This window comes from Pleurodeles waltl, chromosome 10 (genome assembly GCF_031143425.1).
Source record: "Pleurodeles waltl isolate 20211129_DDA chromosome 10, aPleWal1.hap1.20221129, whole genome shotgun sequence".
NCBI lineage: Eukaryota > Metazoa > Chordata > Amphibia > Caudata > Salamandridae > Pleurodeles > Pleurodeles waltl.
Window position 1 is genome coordinate 1,077,585,333 of NC_090449.1, and position 20,537 is coordinate 1,077,605,869.

General features: G+C 48.5%; 1 protein-coding gene across 1 annotated transcript in view; it reads right to left on the minus strand.

The window, feature by feature from the left end:
- F8 (coagulation factor VIII) overlaps positions 1-19,352 on the minus strand; it is a 463,887-nt gene extending 444,535 nt beyond the window's left edge. Inside the window, exon 1 of the mRNA XM_069212149.1 lies at positions 18,043-19,352. Within this exon, the coding sequence (XP_069068250.1) occupies positions 18,043-18,200 (158 nt within the window). The 5' untranslated portion in view covers positions 18,201-19,352. The remainder of the gene's footprint in view (positions 1-18,042) is intronic.
- Positions 19,353-20,537: the final 1,185 nt, after the last annotated feature.

Consider the following 20,537-nt stretch of genomic DNA (forward strand, 5'->3'; position numbering starts at 1 on the left):
TTAAAACAGCTATTTGTGAATAACTTGAAAAGTATACATGCAATTTTGATGATTTGAAGTTCCTAAAGTACTTACCTGCAATACCTTTCGAATGAGCTATTACATGTAGAATTTGAACCTGTGGTTCTTAAAATAAACTAAGAAAAGATATTTTTCTATATAAAAACCTATTGGCTGGATTTGTCTCTGAGTGTGTGTACCTCATTTATTGTCTATGTGTATGTACAACAAATGCTTAACACTACTCCTTAGATAAGCCTACTGCTCGACCACACTACCACAAAATAGAGCATTAGTATTATCACTTTTTACCACTATTTTACCTCTAAGGGGAACCCTTGGACTCTGTGCATGCTATTTCTTACTTTGAAATAGCACATACAGAGCCAACTTCCTACATTGGTGGATCAGCGGTGGGGTACAAGACTTTGCATTTGCTGGACTACTCAGCCAATACCTGATCACACGACAAATTCCAAAATTGTCATTAGAAATTGATTTTTGCAATTTGAAAAGTTTTCTAAATTCTTAAAAGTCCTGCTAGGGCCTGGTGTGTTAAGTCCCTGTTTAGCATTGTCTTTTAGAGTTTAAAAGTTTGTAAAAGTTTGAATTAGATTCTAGAACCAGTTGTAGATTCTTAAAAAGTATTCCAACTTTTAGAAGCAAAATGTCTAGCACAGATGTGACTGTGGTGGAACTCGACACCACACCTTACCTCCATCTTAAGATGAGGGAGCTAAGGTCACTCTGTAAAATAAAGAAAATAACAATGGGCCCCAAACCTACCAAAATACAGCTCCAGGAGCTTTTGGCAGAGTTTGAAAAGGCCAACCCCTCTGAGGGTGGCAACTCAGAGGAAGAGGATAGTGACTTGGAGGACAATTCCCCCCTACCAGTCCTATCTAGGGAGAACAGGGTCCCTCAAACCCTGACTCCAAAAATAATAGTCAGAGATGCTGGTTCCCTCACAGGAGAGACCAACACCTCTGAAATCACTGAGGATAACTCCAGTGAAGAGGACATCCAGTTAGCCAGGATGGCCAAAAGATTGGCTTTGGAAAGACAGATCCTAGCCATAGAGAGGGAAAGACAAGAGATGGGCCTAGGACCCATCAATGGTGGCAGCAACATAAATAGGGTCAGAGATTCTCCTGACATGTTGAAAATCCCCAAAGGGATTGTAACTAAATATGAAGATGGTGATGACATCACCAAATGGTTCACAGCTTTTGAGAGGGCTTGTGTAACCAGAAAAGTGAACAGATCTCACTGGGGTGCTCTCCTTTGGGAAATGTTCACAGGAAAGTGTAGGGATAGACTCCTCACACTCTCTGGACAAGATGCAGAATCTTATGACCTCATGAAGGGTACCCTGATTGAGGGCTTTGGATTCTCCACTGAGGAGTACAGGATTAGGTTCAGGGGGGCTCAAAAATCCTCGAGCCAGACCTGGGTTGACTTTGTTGACTACTCAGTGAAAACACTAGATGGTTGGATTCAAGGCAGTGGTGTAAGTAATTATGATGGGCTGTACAATTTATTTGTGAAAGAACACCTGTTAAGTAATTGTTTCAATGATAAACTGCATCAGCATCTGGTAGACCTAGGACCAATTTCTCCCCAAGAATTGGGAAAGAAGGCGGACCATTGGGTCAAGACAAGGGTGTCCAAGACTTCAACAGGGGGTGACCAAAAGAAAGGGGTCACAAAGACTCCCCAGCAGAAGGGTGATGAGACAACCAAAACTAAAAATAGTAAAGAGTCTTCTACAGGCCCCCAAAAACCTGCACAGGAGGGTGGGCCCAGAGCCTCTTCACAAAACAATGGGTACAAGGGTAAAAACTTTGATCCCAAAAAGGCCTGGTGTCATAGCTGTAAACAGCATGGACACCAAACTGGAGACAATGCCTGTCCCAAGAAAGGTTCCACTCCAAACTCCCATCCAGGTAACACTGGTATGGCTAGTCTCCAAGTGGGATCAACAGTGTGCCCAGAGCAAATCAGGGTCCACACTGAAGCTACTCTAGTTTCTGAGGGTGGGGTGGATTTAGCCACACTAGCTGTCTGGCCGCCTAACATGCAAAAATACAGACAGCAACTCTTAATTAATGGGACTAGAATAGAGGGCCTGAGGGATACAGGTGCCAGTGTCACCATGGTGACAGAGAAACTGGTTTCCCCTGGCCAATACCTGACTGGAAAAACTTACACAGTCACCAACGCTGACAATCAGAGAAAAGTACATCCCATGGCAATGGTTACTTTAGAATGGGGAGGGGTCAATGGCCTGAAACAGGTGGTGGTCTCCTCAAATATCCCAGTGGACTGTCTGCTTGGAAATGACCTGGAGTCCTCAGCATGGGCTGAGGTAGAGCTAAAAACCCATGCAGCAATGCTGGGTATCCCTGAACTGGTGTGTGTGAAAACAAGAGCACAATGCAAGGCACAGGGTGAAAAAGTAGAGCTGGAGTCTGGAAAAATGGCCCAGCCTACCAAGAGAACAGGAAAGTCAGTTGGGAAACCAACTGCAACACAGCAAAAGAAAGGGAACCTCTCTTCTCAGGAAGAAGTTCTGCCCTCTGAGGGAACTGAGCCTTTTGAGCTTGAACCTTATCAGGTTGAGCTCTTAGGCCCAGGGGGACCCTCAAGGGAAGAGCTGTGTAAGGGACAAGAAACCTGTCCCTCTCTTGAAGGCCTTAGGCAGCAAGCTGCTGAAGAGTCCAAAGGCAAGAAAAATGGAACACATAGGGTCTATTGGGAAGATGGGCTCCTGTACACTGAGGCCAGAGACCCCAAACCTGGTGCCACTAGGAGAGTGGTAGTGCCTCAGCTGTTCAGAGAGTTCATCCTAACATTGGCCCATGACATTCCCCTTGCTGGACATTTGGGACAAACCAAGACGTGGGAGAGGTTAGTCAACCACTTCTACTGGCCCAATATGTCCAACATGGTTAAGGAGTTTTGCCTCTCCTGCCCCACCTGTCAAGCCAGTGGTAAGACAGGTGGACATCCAAAGGCCCCCCTCATTCCACTTCCAGTGGTGGGGGTGCCCTTTGAAAGAGTGGGTGTGGACATAGTTGGTCCACTGGAACCTCCCACAGCCTCAGGAAATATGTATATCCTGGTAGTAGTGGATCATGCTACCAGGTATCCTGAAGCTATTCCCCTTAGGTCGACTACTGCCCCTGCAGTAGCCAAGGCCCTCATTGGTATCTTTACCAGAGTGGGTTTCCCTAAGGAGGTGGTGTCTGACAGAGGTACCAACTTCATGTCAGCATACCTAAAGCACATGTGGAATGAGTGTGGAGTGACTTATAAATTCACTACACCTTACCATCCACAAACTAATGGCTTAGTTGAGAGATTCAACAAGACATTAAAGGGCATGATCATGGGGCTCCCAGAAAAACTCAAAAGGAGATGGGATGTCCTCCTGCCATGTCTGCTTTTCGCTTACAGGGAGGTACCACAGAAGGGAGTAGGGTTCTCACCCTTTGAACTTCTGTTTGGTCATCCTGTAAGGGGACCACTTGCCCTTGTTAAAAAAGGCTGGGAGAGACCTCTCCATGAGCCTAAACAGGACATAGTGGACTATGTACTTGGCCTTCGCTCTAGAATGGCAGAGTACATGGAAAAGGCAACCAAAAACCTTGAGGCCAGCCAACAGCTCCAGAAGTTTTGGTATGACCAAAAGGCTGCACTGGTTGAGTTCCAACCAGGGCAGAAAGTCTGGGTTCTGGAGCCTGTGGCTCCCAGGGCACTCCAGGACAAATGGAGTGGCCCTTACCCAGTGCTAGAAAGGAAGAGTCAGGTCACCTACCTGGTGGACCTGGGCACGAGCAGGAGCCCCAAGAGGGTAATCCATGTGAACCGCCTTAAGCTCTTCCATGACAGGGCTGATGTGAATCTGTTGATGGTAACAGATGAGGATCAGGAGGCAGAGAGCGAACCTCTCCCTGATCTTCTGTCATCAGACCCAAGAGATGGCACAGTAGATGGAGTGATCTACTCAGACACCCTCTCTGGCCAACAGCAGGCTGATTGTAGGAGAGTCCTACAACAGTTCCCTGAGCTTTTCTCCCTAACCCCTGGTCAGACACCCCTGTGTACCCATGATGTGGACACAGGAGACAGCATGCCTGTCAAAAACAAAATCTTCAGACAGTCTGACCATGTTAAGGAAAGCATCAAGGTGGAAGTCCACAAGATGCTGGAATTGGGAGTAATTGAGCGCTCTGACAGCCCCTGGGCTAGCCCAGTGGTCTTAGTCCCCAAACCTCACACCAAAGATGGAAAGAAAGAGATGAGGTTTTGTGTGGACTACAGAGGGCTCAATTCTGTCACCAAGACAGATGCCCATCCAATTCCAAGAGCTGATGAGCTCATTGATAAATTAGGTGCTGCCAAATTTCTAAGTACCTTTGACTTGACAGCAGGGTACTGGCAAATAAAAATGGCACCTGGAGCAAAAGAAAAGACAGCATTCTCCACACCTGATGGGCATTATCAGTTTACTGTTATGCCCTTTGGTTTAAAGAATGCCCCTGCCACCTTCCAAAGGTTGGTGAATCAAGTCCTTGCTGGCTTGGAGTCCTTTAGCACAGCTTATCTTGATGATATTGCTGTCTTTAGCTCCACCTGGCAGGATCACCTGGTCCACCTGAGGAAGGTTTTGAAGGCTCTGCAATCTGCAGGCCTCTCTATCAAGGCATCCAAATGCCAGATAGGGCAGGGAACTGTGGTTTACTTGGGACACCTTGTAGGTGGAGGCCAAGTTCAGCCACTCCAACCCAAGATCCAGACTATTCTGGACTGGGTAGCTCCAAAAACCCAGACTCAAGTCAGGGCATTCCTTGGCTTGACTGGGTATTACAGGAGGTTTGTGAAGGGATATGGATCCATTGTGACAGCCCTCACTGAACTCACCTCCAAGAAAATGCCCAAGAAAGTAAACTGGACTGTGGACTGCCAACAGGCCTTTGACACCCTGAAACAGGCAATGTGCTCAGCACCAGTTCTCAAAGCTCCAGATTATTCTAAGCAGTTCATTGTGCAGACTGATGCCTCTGAACATGGGATAGGGGCAGTTTTGTCCCAAACAAATGATGATGGCCTTGACCAGCCTGTTGCTTTCATTAGCAGGAGGTTACTCCCCAGGGAGCAGCGTTGGAGTGCCATTGAGAGGGAGGCCTTTGCTGTGGTTTGGTCCCTGAAGAAGCTGAGACCATACCTCTTTGGGACTCACTTCCTAGTTCAGACCGACCACAGACCTCTCAAATGGCTGATGCAAATGAAAGGTGAAAATCCTAAACTGTTGAGGTGGTCCATCTCCCTACAGGGAATGGACTTTATAGTGGAACACAGACCTGGGACTGCCCATGCCAATGCAGATGGCCTTTCCAGGTTCTTCCACTTAGAAAATGAAGACTCTCTTGGGAAAGGTTAGTCTCATCCTCTTTCGTTTGGGGGGGGGTTGTGTAAGGAAATGCCTCCTTGGCATGGTTGCCCCCTGACTTTTTGCCTTTGCTGATGCTATGTTTACAATTGAAAGTGTGCTGAGGCCTGCTAACCAGGCCCCAGCACCAGTGTTCTTTCCCTAACCTGTACTTTTGTATCCACAATTGGCAGACCCTGGCATCCAGATAAGTCCCTTGTAACTGGTACCTCTAGTACCAAGGGCCCTGATGCCAAGGAAGGTCTCTAAGGGCTGCAGCATGTCTTATGCCACCCTGGAGACCTCTCACTCAGCACAGACACACTGCTTACCAGCTTGTGTGTGCTAGTGAGGACAAAACGAGTAAGTCGACATGGCACTCCCCTCAGGGTGCCATGCCAGCCTCTCACTGCCTATGCAGTATAGGTAAGACACCCCTCTAGCAGGCCTTACAGCCCTAAGGCAGGGTGCACTATACCATAGGTGAGGGTACCAGTGCATGAGCACTGTGCCCCTACAGTGTCTAAACAAAACCTTAGACATTGTAAGTGCAGGGTAGCCATAAGAGTATATGGTCTGGGAGTCTGTCAAACACGAACTCCACAGCACCATAATGGCTACACTGAAAACTGGGAAGTTTGGTATCAAACTTCTCAGCACAATAAATGCACACTGATGCCAGTGTACATTTTATTGTAAAATACACCCCAGAGGGCACCTTAGAGGTGCCCCCTGAAACTTAACCGACTATCTGTGTAGGCTGACTAGTTTTAGCAGCCTGCCACAAACCGAGACATGTTGCTGGCCCCATGGGGAGAGTGCCTTTGTCACTCTGAGGCCAGTAACAAAGCCTGCACTGGGTGGAGATGCTAACACCTCCCCCAGGCAGGAATTGTCACACCTGGCGGTGAGCCTCAAAGGCTCACCTCCTTTGTGCCAACCCAGCAGGACACTCCAGCTAGTGGAGTTGCCCGCCCCCTCCGGCCAGGCCCCACTTTTGGCGGCAAGGCCGGAGAAAATAATGAGAATAACAAGGAGGAGTCACTGGCCAGTCAGGACAGCCCCTAAGGTGTCCTGAGCTGAGGTGACTCTAACTTTTAGAAATCCTCCATCTTGCAGATGGAGGATTCCCCCAATAGGGTTAGGATTGTGACCCCCTCCCCTTGGGAGGAGGCACAAAGAGGGTGTACCCACCCTCAGGGCTAGTAGCCATTGGCTACTAACCCCCCAGACCTAAACACGCCCTTAAATTTAGTATTTAAGGGCTACCCTGAACCCTAGAAAATTAGATTCCTGCAACTACAAGAAGAAGGACTGCCCAGCTGAAAACCCCTGCAGCGGAAGACCAGAAGACGACAACTGCCTTGGCTCCAGAAACTCACCGGCCTGTCTCCTGCCTTCCAAAGATCCTGCTCCAGCGACGCCTTCCAAAGGGACCAGCGACCTCGACATCCTCTGAGGACTGCCCCTGCTTCGAAAAGACAAGAAACTCCCGAGGACAGCGGACCTGCTCCAAGAAAAGCTGCAACTTTGTTTCCAGCAGCTTTAAAGAACCCTGCAAGCTCCCCGCAAGAAGCGTGAGACTTGCAACACTGCACCCGGCGACCCCGACTCGGCTGGTGGAGATCCGACGCCTCAGGAGGGACCCCAGGACTACTCTGATACTGTGAGTACCAAAACCTGTCCCCCCTGAGCCCCCACAGCGCCGCCTGCAGAGGGAATCCCGAGGCTTCCCCTGACCGCGACTCTCTGAAACCTAAGTCCCGACACCTGGGAGAGACCCTGCACCCGCAGCCCCCAGGACCTGAAGGACCGGACTTTCACTGGAGAAGTGACCCCCAGGAGTCCCTCTCCCTTGCCCAAGTGGAGGTTTCCCCGAGGAATCCCCCCCTTGCCTGCCTGCAGCGCGGAAGAGATCCCGAGATCTCTCATAGACTAACATTGCGAACCCGACGCTTGTTTCTACACTGCACCCGGCCGCCCCCGCGCCGCTGAGGGTGAAATTTCTGTGTGGACTTGTGTCCCCCCCGGTGCCCTACAAAACCCCCCTGGTCTGCCCTCCGAAGACGCGGGTACTTACCTGCAAGCAGACCGGAACCGGGGCACCCCCTTCTCTCCATTCTAGCCTATGTGTTTTGGGCACCACTTTGAACTCTGCACCTGACCGGCCCTGAGCTGCTGGTGTGGTGACTTTGGGGTTGCTCTGAACCCCCAACGGTGGGCTACCTTGGACCAAGAACTGAACCCTGTAAGTGTCTTACTTACCTGGTAAAACTAACAAATACTTACCTCCCCTAGGAACTGTGAAAATTGCACTAAGTGTCCACTTTTAAAACAGCTATTTGTGAATAACTTGAAAAGTATACATGCAATTTTGATGATTTGAAGTTCCTAAAGTACTTACCTGCAATACCTTTCGAATGAGCTATTACATGTAGAATTTGAACCTGTGGTTCTTAAAATAAACTAAGAAAAGATATTTTTCTATATAAAAACCTATTGGCTGGATTTGTCTCTGAGTGTGTGTACCTCATTTATTGTCTATGTGTATGTACAACAAATGCTTAACACTACTCCTTAGATAAGCCTACTGCTCGACCACACTACCACAAAATAGAGCATTAGTATTATCACTTTTTACCACTATTTTACCTCTAAGGGGAACCCTTGGACTCTGTGCATGCTATTTCTTACTTTGAAATAGCACATACAGAGCCAACTTCCTACACAGAACAAAGCATTTCCTTTGGGACGGGGTGCTAAACCCTCTCCCTTTGGAAATAGGTGTTACATGCACGGGAGGGCTATCCTCCCAGAGCCTCTGGAACTGCTTTGAAGGGCACAGATGGTGCCCTCCTTGCATAATCCAGTCTACACCGGTTCAGGGACCCCCAGTCCCTGCTCTGGCACAAAACTGTACAAAGGAAAGGGGAGTGACCACTCGCCTGTCCATCACCACTCCAGAGGTGGTGCTCAGTGCTTCTCTAGAGGGTCCCTGGGTTTTGCCATCTTGGATTCCAAGGTGGTGGGGCACTCTGGGAGCATCTGAGTGGCCAGCAGGTGACATCAGAGACCTCTCCTGATAGGTCCTTGCCTGGTTAGGTGACCAAGCCTCCTCTCAGGGCTATTTAGGGTCTCTCCTGTGGGTGTTTCATCAGATTCGGATTGCAAGACTCCAGCACATCTTCCTGAGTGGTTCTCCAGGGGCATGGGAATCCTTTGTGTCCTGCTGCGTGGGCCTCCATTTGCATCTCCTTTGTCCCTGTGCTGTAGGACTCCTTTGTGTGCTGCCTCATTTTCTGAGGGCTCTTTGAGTTGCTGAGAGCCCCCTCTGTCTCCCCCTCCTGGGTAGAGGCCACCAGGCCCCTCCTGGTCCTGGACAGCTCCATTTTCTGCTAACCGCGAGCTTTGCGTGTGCCAAGGCTTGTTGGCAGAATCCAGTGATGCAAACCAGACTGCATTCATCCATCCGGCGCGGGGCATCTTCTGCACCAGCCAGGAACCTGCATCTGTCTTCTTTGGTACAATACTGACTTTGTCTTCTCACCGATGGTTCCACTTTTGCACCTTCATCCGGGTCAGCAGGGGCTCCTGTTCTCCCTGGACTCCTCAGTGCTTCTTGGACTTGGTCATCTTCTTCCACAGGTCTTCAGGTCCAGGAATCCATCATTGGTGTCTTGCAGTCTCTTCTGGTTCTTGCATTATCTTCTATCACGACTTCTAGTGTGTTTTAGGAAACTTGCTGTCTTTTACTCCTGTTTTCCTAGTCTCTGGGGTGGGGTAGTTTACTTATCTTTGGTGTTTTCTTACACTCCCAGCGCCCCTCTACAGAGTACACGTGCCTAGGAGGGAAACCAACTTTTGCATTCCACTATTTTAGTACATGGTTTGTGTTCCCCCTAGGCCCATTGCAACCTATTGTGATTTTTCACTATTTGCACTGTTTTCCTACTGTGTAGTTACCTGTTTCTGGTTACTAGTGTACATATTAGTGTACATATTGTATTATTTACTTAACTCCTAAGGGAGTATAGCCTACAAAGTATTTTTGGCATTGTGTCACTTAAATAAAGTACCTTTACTTTAGGTAACACTGAGTATTGTCTTTCATGTGTGTGAGTACTGTGTGACTACAGTGGTATTGCATGAGCATTGAATGTCCACCCCTAGACGGCCTGGCTTCTAGACACTGTCCACATTTCACTAATAAAGGATACCTCGACCTGGTATAAGGTGTAAGTACCTTAGGTACCCACTACAAACCAGGGCAGCTTCTACACCAAGTCATTCAGGGACAGAGAGCGATCATTTGTTTCCAAGAAGGTGGCTAGATCTAAAGAGGTAGTTGAAGAATTAAGCAAGAAATATTAATGTGTTGATTGAGTAAGACTCGCTGAGATATTATTGGCTTTTAAGAAGTCCACTAGACTCTTGCATAGGAACTGAGTGTGAGTTACCAATTGCAGGTGCAAGAAGGATGAGATAGGGAGTGGCAAAAGAAAAAAATGCCTTTGTCACATTGGTTGCTTATGAATTTTGTTTTGCAAAGAACTCTGCTTTAGTAGTTCTAATTATTTTTTGTACTTTTCACAAACCCACCTTTAGTTCAAGTTTTAACTGCATGAAGTAATTTATGATTTTCTATGTTTTTGCATATGTTCTTAGCATCCTTTGTAGAGTCATAAACCAAGGGGCTGAGGGGTTAATGCAAGGGATTCATTTTTATGTGGTGAGACACTCTACTAGTTATCCAGGTTTGATAATTGTCAGACTATTCTGCCACCAAAGAACCTGGTTGTGCAAGAGGAGGGGACGCGAGAAGATCCCTCAGAACATCTTGAGATAGTTTAGACCAGAGTTGCAGCAGACTAGCTGAATTATGTTTTTTAAGACTATTGGAAAAGGAATTCATTGTTTATGGTCTAGATACTAAAAACAATAAGCGAGTGGATCCTCCAAGCCTGAGGTAGAATTTCTATCACTGAGTTCAAATCTTCTGGAGCGAAGATCAGGCCTAGTGTGTATTCATGTTCTTGAGTGGGACCTGCGGCTAATCACTGGAGGCCAAGGCTGCCAAAGACTTTACAAGGTCTAAGGTGGCAGGATTATTTTAAATCTTCAACCCAGATAATAAAATCCCCTATCCTAAAAATCTGTCTGAGATATCATTAACGCAATAAAATCAACTAGGTCCACACGCCTTGTGGCCTTGAGGATGACACAGAATAAACAAGAAATGGCACAGAGCGAGTGAAAAATCTAGAAGTTCGGTCTGGAGGAATTCTTCAATTATAACATTATAAAAGTGAAAGAGAATCTAAAAATGATAGCTAGACCACATCTTCTCCAAGGGTTTGAATCACTACTGGACCAACCGTGGTTTATATCACTAGTGGACAACCAAGGTTTGAATCACCGGTGGACCAACCAAGGTTTGAATCACTAGTGGACCAACAAGGGTTTAAATCAATAGTGACCAACAAGGGTTTAATTACCAAGTGGACCACCAATGGTTTAAATCACTAGTGGCCCAACCATGGTTTAAATCATTGGTGGACCAACCAGCGTTTGAATCACTCGTGGATCAACAAGGGTTTAAATTACTAGTGGATCAACTAATGTTTTAATCTCTATTGGAACAACCAGTGTTTGAATCACTAATGGACCAACCAGGATTTGAACTACATCACTAGTGGACCAACCAGGATTTGAATCATTAGTGGACCAACCAGGGTTTGAATCACATGACAAGTGGACCAACCAGGTTTTGAATCACTTGTGAACCAACCAGGGCTTAAATCAATAGTGGACCGTCCAGGGTTTGAATAACTAGTGGATCAACTGGTGTTTGAATCACTAGTGGACCAAATGGGGTTTGAAACACTAGAGCGAGCAGACAGGGTTTGAATCACTTGTGGACCAACAAGGCTTTAAATAACTAGTGACCAACAATGGTTTAAATCCCTGGAGGACAAACCAAGATTTGAATCACTAGTGGACCAACAAGGGTTTAAATCACTATTGGATCAACCAGGGTTTGAATCTCTAGTGGAACAACCAGGGTTTGAATCACTAATGGACCAGCCAGGATTTGACTCACATCACTAGTGGACCAACCAGGGTTTGAATCAGTAGTGGATCAACCAGGGTTTGAATCACATGACATGTGGACAAACCAGGTTTTAAATCACTTGTGAACCAACCAGGGTTTAAATCACTAGTGGAACATCCAGGGTTTGAATCACTAGTGGACCAACTGGTGTTTGAATCACTAGTGGACCGAATGGGGTTTGAATCACTAGTGACCAACCAGGACGTGGATCACTTGTGATCAACAGGAATTAAATTACTAGTGTCCCAACTAGGGCTTAAATAACAAGTGGAGCAACCGGGGTTTGAATCACTAGTGGACCATCAAGTGTTTGGCTCACTAGTGACCAACCAGGGTTTGAATCACTAGTGTATTGTCCAGGAATTTGATCACTAGTGACTAACCAGGGTTTAAATCAATAGTGGAATAACCATGGTTTGAATCACTAGTGAACATCAACGGTTTAATTCACTAGTGGGCCAACCAGGGGTTGCATCACTAGTGGACCAAACGGGAATTGAATCACTAGTTGACTATCTGAGGTTTGGATCACTAGTGGACCAACCAGCATTTAAATCACTAGTCGACCAACCAGGGCTTGAATCACTAGTGGACCTCCCGGGATTTGAATCACTAGTGGACCAACCAGGGCTTGAATCACTATTGGGCCAACAAGGATTTGAATCTCTAGTGGACCAACCAGGGTTTAAAACACTTGTGGGCCAACAAGGATTTAACTCACCAGTGGACCATCTAGGGTTTGCATCACTAGTGACCATCCGGGGTTTAAATCACTAGTCGACCAACCAGGGTTTGTATCACTAGTGGACCAATCAGGGTTTAAATCACCACTGCACCTACTGGGGTTTGAATCACAAGTGGATAAACAAGGGATTCAATCACTAGTAACCAACAAGGGTTTGAATCACTATTGACCAACCAGGGTTTAAAACACTAGTGGGACAACAACAGTTTAATTCACTAATTGGCCATCCAGGGTTTGAATCTCTAGTGGACCAACTTCGATTTGAATCACTAGTGGGCCAACCAGGATTTGAATCACTAGTGGACCAACCAGGGTTTGAATCACTAGTGGGCCAACCAGGATTTGAATCGCTATTAGACCAACCAGAGTTTGTATCACTAGTGGGCCAACCAGGGTTTGAATCACTAGTGGACCACCTGGGGTTTCAATCATTAGTGGACCAACCGGGGCTTGAATCACTTGTGACCAACCAGGTTTTGAATCACCAGTGGATCAGGCAGGGATTAAATCACCACTGGTCCAACCAGGGTTTGAATCACTAGTGGACAAACCAGGGCTTGAATCACTAGTGGGACAACAAGGGTTTGAATCACTAGTGACCAACCAGGGTTTAAAACACTAGTGGTCCAACAACAGTTTAATTCACTAATTGACCATCCAGGGTTTGAATCTCTGGTGGACCAACTTCAATTTGAATCACTAGTGGGCCAACCAGGATCTGAATCACTAGTGGACCAAACAGGGTTTGAATCACTAGTGGGCCAACCAGGATTTGAATTGCAATAAGACCAACCAGAGTTTGAATCACTAGTGGGCCAACCAGGGTTTGAATCACTAGTGGACCACCTGGGGTTTCAATCATTAGTGGACCAACCGGGGCTTGAATCACTTGTAACCAACCAGGTTTTGAATCACCAGTGGATCAGGCAGAGATTAAATCACCACTGGTCCAACCAGGGTTTTAATCACTAGTGGACACACCAGGACTTGAATCACTAGTGGGCCAACAAGGGTTTGTATCACTAGTTACCAACCAGGGTTTAAAACTCTAGTGGTCCAACAACAGTTTAATTCACTAATTGACCATCCAGGGTTTGAATCTCTAGTGGACCAACTTCGATATGAATCACTAGTGGGCCAACCAGGATTTGAATCACTAGTGTACCAACCAGGGTTTGAATCACTAGTGGGCCAACCAGGATTTGAATCACTATTAGACCAACCAGGGTTTGAAGCACTAGTGGACCAACCAGGGTTTGAATCACTAGTGGACCTATCAGGGTTTTAATCACTAGTGGACCATCCGGGGTTTAAATCATTAGTGGGCCAACCTGGGCTTGAATCACTTGTGACCAACCAGGGTTTGAGCCACCAGTGAATTAGGCAGGGCTTACATCACCACTGGTCCAACCGGGGTTTGAATCACTAGTGGACCAACCAGGGCTTGAAACACTAATGACCAATCAGGGTTTAAAACATTAGTGGGCCAACAACGGTTTAATTCACTAATCGACCATCCAGGGTTTGAATCTTTAGCGGACCAACTAGGGTTTAAATCACTAGTGGGCCAACCAGGGTTCACATCACTAGAGGACCAACCAGGGTTTGAATCACTAGTAACCAACCAAGGTTTGAAGAACTAGTGACCTACCAGAGTTTGAATCACCAGTGGATCAAGCAAGGCTTAAATTACCACTCGACCAACCGGGGTTAGCATCACTAGTGGAACAACCAGGGCTTGAATCACTTGTGGAGCAACTAGGATTTAAATCACTAGTGGGCCAACCAGGGTTTGAATTACTAGTAGACCAACCAGGGTTTGAATCACTAGTGCACCATCCGGGGTTTAAATCACTAGTGGACCAACTGGGGTTTGAATCACTAGTGACCAACTCTGATTTGAATCATTAGTAGATCAACCAGGGTTTGAATCATTAGTGGATCAACCAGGGTTTTAATCACTAGTGGGCCACCCAGAGTTTAAATCACTAGTGGACTAACCAGGGTTTGAATCACTAGTGGATCAACCAGAGTTTAAATCACTAGTGGACTAACCAGGGTTTGAATCACTAGTGGATCAACCAGAGTTTAAATCACTAGTGGACTAACCAGGGTTTGAATCACTGGCAGACCAAGTTTCTGTGACAAGTAACAGGTCAAATCTCACTGATATATAGTAACCAGATTGAATCTTTTAACATGTAGGTGCACACGCGCCTTCCCCTACCCAGTGGCATAATGAAACTTAAGGAGGCCCCCCTGCAAAATACCTGTAAGGGGCCCCCACACCCAGTCAGGGACCTGCCACCCGTGCACAGTGTACTGTGCTGAGGGGGACCCCTGGAGCTCGACCCCCGTATCACGGAGACTGCGGAGGCCTTTGTTATGCCACTGCCCATACCTCACTGTAAAGTCTTGGAATGACCTTCCCCTGCACCTCTGAAACTCCTCCTCCCTCCTGAAGTTCTGAAAGAGACTCAAGACCTGGCTGTTTGACTAAGCCCACCGTAGCAGCAAGAGACCAGCACCTGGATAGGTTTAAGGGTGAGTAGCCATGCTCTACAAATTCTGGTGATTGATCCCTTGCAGTTCTGTAAATCATATGCATTTGTATGTACTTGAGATGTTTAGAGCACAAACTGAGTCACCCATAGTCAGTCAGACAGGTAATTATTTACCTTTGGCCTTAATGCAGTCAGGAAAAGGGCCATGCCCCACACCTAGGAATTACTCATGCAAGGCTAGGAAAGGGAGATTGCTTCTGGTGGGGGGTGGAGGGGAGCCTCCTCCTAGAAGGGTCTAGTAGAACCAGTGACACTGCTGTACGTCAAGGGGGGAGGGACTATGGGGGAAACACAAATAATGTTTAAAAACGTACATTTTAGACGACGACACTGCCTGCACCTTGCTCCTCTGCTCTCCTGGTGTCCCAGCTGTCCCTGGGACACCAGCACAGGCTACCCATGCAATCCTGGTGCTGCTCTCATGCTATACCTAACATGAGAGCAGCGCCAGGATTAGTTTAAGAGGCTTGTTTTGCCAGTCAAACACAGTGCATTGGATTTCTGTGCTGTTTCTCCAACCCAGCTGTGCAACACAGCCGGGTTGGAGAAACCTAAGTGCACATGTTAGTTTGGCGGGCCCAAGACAGCCGGCTGAACTGACATGCACAATTAATGCACTCCACTCCCCCTCCCATGGCCCAACCCCACCCCTTCCTGCACACGCTGGCTGAGCCAGCAACTGAAAAATATAACAGTAATAAAAGAGTGTTTTATTTTTCAGCTCCAGGCTTTTAGCCAGTGGGGCAGCGCTAATCCGCATTGCGGAGAAGCCGCTCCTGAATAGAAGTGGCCATCACAATTAACTATGAAAACATATGCTTCACAGGCAGTCCTGAAGGGACTCACAAAATATTCCAATAACTAATGTTCTGCTGAGGTAGCCCAACCATGCACAGGTCTGTATGAGCTGGGTCTGTCCACTGCCTTGCACAGAAAATGTATTACTGAATGGGACAAACGAACTAAACTCAACAAAATTGGCTACATACTGTAGGCCTGACAGACAGGAGAGATATCCAGGTATCCAGTTTACAGGACTCCTGTGAATTTCCAAAAGTGCCAAAGAGCGTTCCTTCTGCAGTACCTAAAGTGTACTGTATTACCCTTTGCAAATACTACATGCCATACAGCAGTAATCCTCTCTGTCACAGCTCAGGGGCACTGCGCCCTTTGTTGTGGACCACCTGTGTGTGTATTCTGCGTCTAAGTGAAGGAATCTGCTGATGTACATACAGCATAGTATGTGATCTCTCTCTCTGGGTGTCCCCTGGGGCTTTGGCAGACAACTTCCCCACTCTCATGCTGTCTACGGAAGACTTCCCCACTCTCATGTTGTCTACGGAAGACTTCGCCCACTCTTGTGTTGTCTACGGAAGACTTCCCACACTCTCGTGTTGTCTACGGAAGACTTCCCCCACTCTCATGTTGTCTACGGAAGACTTCCCCACTCTCATGTTGTCTACGGAAGACTTCCCCACTCTCATGTTGTCTACGGAAGACTTCCCCACTCTCATGTTGTCTACGGAAGACTTCCCCACTCTCATGTTGTCTACGGAAGACTTCCACCACTCTTGTGTTGTCTACAGAAGACTTCCCCACTCTCATATTGTCTACAGAAGACTTCCCCACTCTCATGTTGTCTACGGGAGACTTCCCCACTCTCATGTTGTCTACAGAAGACTTTGCCCACTGTCATGTTGTCTATGGAAGACTTCGCTCACTCTCATGTTGTCTACGGAAGACTTCCACCACTCTCATGTTGTCTACAGACTTCCACCACTCTCGTGTTGTCCACAGAAGCCTCTGCTGCTGCGGCAGAAACCCTCTGTACACGTAGGTCTGGTGATTAGAAGTAAATGTGGCACGGGCCAGGGCAGTGGTGAAAAATGGGGAACATTTACTGTTAAACAGGAGGGATTTCGGGAAATGTAAAGAGGGGTTTGGAGGGACATGCTAATACAGAACCACAAAAGAAATAAGGCAGCTGCAGCTCACAAACCAGGTTTGTTACAACAGTCACTTCTAAAGTTACAACTGCCCTAAAAATCTCAAACCAAGCTTCAATAAAGTCCACCCCAGCCTTGGAGTAGGTCAAGCACCACATGTGGCCAAACAGTGGTCCTGCAACAGACTCCCATAGAAATTATTGGAGCAGGGAATAAAAATAACACCCCATTAGAGCTCATGTTACATTAATTAAGTTAGTTTGCCATTTAAAGTGTTAAACATCTAACTATATCTACATATATTATAAATCTTTGATGTTATCATTATTTTTTACTGATAAAATATATAAATATATTTTAATGATAAAATATTATTCAACTTTTTCATTTTGAGAAAAATCAAAACATTTTAAATTAAATTCATAGCTTTAAATCAAATGCATTAAATAGGAAATAAAAATGTAGTGAGGGTGAGTAGTTTTTTAATTGTTGTTTGCAAATTAATAATAATTAGTAATTTAAATCATATATTTAAATAATTATATTATTTAATGGAAAATTTATTTGATGAGTTTCTACCTAAAAGCAAAAAGTTATTCTGCTGTGGAAGGGTTATGTAGAGCTTTTTTCTCAAATAAAATTGTAAAGTTATTCTGCTATAGAGGTGCTAAGCGCAGCCTTTGTCCTCTCTGAAACTGTAAAGCCAGTCTGCTATGGAGACGCAATACGCAGCCATTATCCTACCTGTAAGTAGAAAGATGGTCTGCTGTGGAGGCGCTATGCGCAGCCATTGTCCTACTTGTGAGTGGGGAGATGGTCTGCTGTGGAGGCGCTATGCGCAGCCATTGTCCTACTTGTGAGTGGGGAGATAGTCTGCGGCGGAGGCGCTATGCGCCGCCATTGTCCTACTTGTGAGTGGGGAGATAGTCTGCGGCGGAGGCGCTATGCGCAGCCATTGTCCTACTTGTGAGTGGGGAGATAGTCTGCGGCGGAGGCGCTATGCGCAGCCATTGTCCTACTTGTGAGTGGGAAGATGGTCTGCTGAGGAGGCGCTATGCGCAGCCATTGTCCTACTTGTGAGTGGGAAGATGGTCTGCTGTGGAGGCGCTATGCGCAGCCATTGTCCTACCGGAAGGTGTAAAGGTAGTCTGCTGTGGAGGCGCTATGCGCACCTTTTTCCTTGAGGTGAAGAGTGTGAGGTGTTCCTACCTGTAGATCCCACAGAGAGGCCCACTGCTTACCCAGACTTGTCATGTAGCGCCTCGAGGAGTCCAGGGTCCTGGTAGTCCCAGTCCAGCTCCACTGCAGCGATGAAGTAGGTTCTCGTGAAGCCGGTGCCCTCCTGGGCGAGGCAGAGGAACCAGAAGGTGCCAAGCAGGACTCCTTCCACGCCTGGCATCTTGGAGAGAAAGGAGGGCCGCTGTACCCCCTCTGTGCCCTCTGAGAGGTGCGAGGAGAACCCTCTGCACCCCGCTGTGAAGAAAACTCACAGAACCTTCTGCACCCCGTTGCCAGGAGAGCTCAATCTGGGGTGCTCATAATCTTCTGCGCCCCGCTGCCAGGACGGCTCTCTCGGGGGGTACACAAAATCCTCTGCACCCCGCTGCCAGGTGGCCTCAGTCTGGGGTGCACAGAACCTTTTCCACCCCGCTGTTACGAGGGCTCACACTAGGGGTTCACAGAACTTACTGCACCCCACTGCCAGGGGGGTCACTCTGGGGGAGCACACAACCTTCGGCTCCCCGCTGCCAGGTGGGCTCCCTCTGGAGGTGCCAGAGTACTCTGCAAGTTGCCACCCCAGACTTCCACTATTCCAGAGGTGGCACAAGCCCTAGGGCACCTCTCCCATGTCGGCAGGAGTATCCTGTCCAGAGTGGCACAGACACGTCTTCACGCTGCCCCTCACCAGGGAGGAGTGCCCTGTCCAGGGGTGCCACTGACCTTTCTGCAGCTCTCCCCTTCGGAGAGTCGTGCCCTGTCCAAGGGTGGCACAGATGCTTCTGCAGCTCTCCCCTCCAGAGAGGAGTGCCCTGTCCGAGGGTGGCACAGATGCTTCTGCAGCTCTCCCCTCCAGAGAACAGTGCCCTGTTCAAGGGTGGCACAGATGCCTGTGAAGCTCTTCCTTCATAAGAGGATGCCCAGATAGCTCAGACCTTTTCGTCAGCTCTCCTTCTCGCGATACAGAAGTCTCCTCTGCAAGGTGGCACTGTCTCGATGTGTCCGTTCTCCTCCTCCAGAGACAGAAGTCCCCTCCCAGGGGTGGCACAGACCCTCTCGTCACCTCTGTCCCCTCCCAGGGGTGGCACGCACCCTTCTGTCAGCTCTGCTCCTCCAGAGACAGGAGCGCCCTCTCCAGGGTGGCACAGACCCTTCTGTCAGCTCTGCTCCTCCAGAGACAGCAGTGCCCTCTCCAGGGTGGCACAGACCCTTCTGTCAGCTCTGCTCCTCCAGAGACAGAAGTGCCCTCTCCAGGGTGGCACAGACCCTTCTGTAGCTCCCAGAGGTCGAGAGGCGCACACGCAGGAGGCCAGCCCTCACGCCCAGCAGTGGCCGGATCTCAGGCCAGGGAAGGAGCCCCCGAGGAGAGGAAACCACACAAGGAAACGGGAGGGTCGAGGATGACTTGACGCTTTCAGTGAGGGGAGGAACTCAGGCGAAGCTGGCGCGGACGTCAATGTGTGCTCCTGGGCGGACGGGCCAAGGCGGCCACTCACCCATCAGAGCCTCCTATGCGAGGACTGCAGGGCTGGGGCCGAGCCAGGCACATGTGAGGCCCTGGAGGCTGAAGACTGGGCTCGGAGGGGTTCAGTGACCACTCGGGGTATCAGGAGTCTCTGCAGGACAGCCCAGCGAGACACCTGTCCTGAGTCACGGAGAGGGGACCAGAAGTGGTGGGGGGGAGGAGGGGGCCCTGGGGGGCCCTGATGGAGTGTACCTCACTGCCGGAGGTAACCCTTACAGGGTGGGTGACCGGGGGCCACAGGAATCAGACACCACACCGGAAGGTAACGTCTGGCACGGTGCCCCTCTAGGGGCAAACCATCGGAGCAAGAAATATAGGAGGCAGCACACTCGGGGGCATATTTACAAGTCCCTAGCGCCTCCTTGCACCACACAAGCGTCATTTATTTGACGCTAATGGGGCGTTAATGAGGCCTTTCTCCCGCTCTGTATTTACAAAGTGGCGCAATGCATGCGTTGCACGACTTTGTAACCCCTTGTGCCACATTATGGCTGCAACATTTCTTACGCTATTGGCCTAAAGTGCGCCATATTGTAAATGGAGTGCAAGAAGAGTGGCGCAATGGGGTGCAAGAAAAGTGGTGTGTCATCTATGATGCGCCACTTTCTTGTAAATTTGCCTCGAGGGACCCCTCAGCACTCAAGGGTTGCTCCTGATGAGAAGAAAGAGGTTAGCGCAGCAGGGCAGTAAACCTTATACAGGGACCAGTGTACGGCCGCCCTCGCCACCATGAACCCACCAAGGGCCCAGTCTACGGTCCCTCCCCACCATGAGCCCACCAAGGGCCCAGTGCATGGCCCCTCCCCACCATGAGTTCACCAAGGGCCCAGTGCACGGCCCCCCTCCCCACCATGAGCCCACCAAGGGCCCAGTGTACGCCCCCCTCCCCACCATGAGTTCACCAATGGCCCAGGGTACGGCCCCCTCCCCACAGGAGCCCACCAAGGGCCCACTCTACGGTCCCTCCCCACCATGAGTTCACCAATGGCCCAG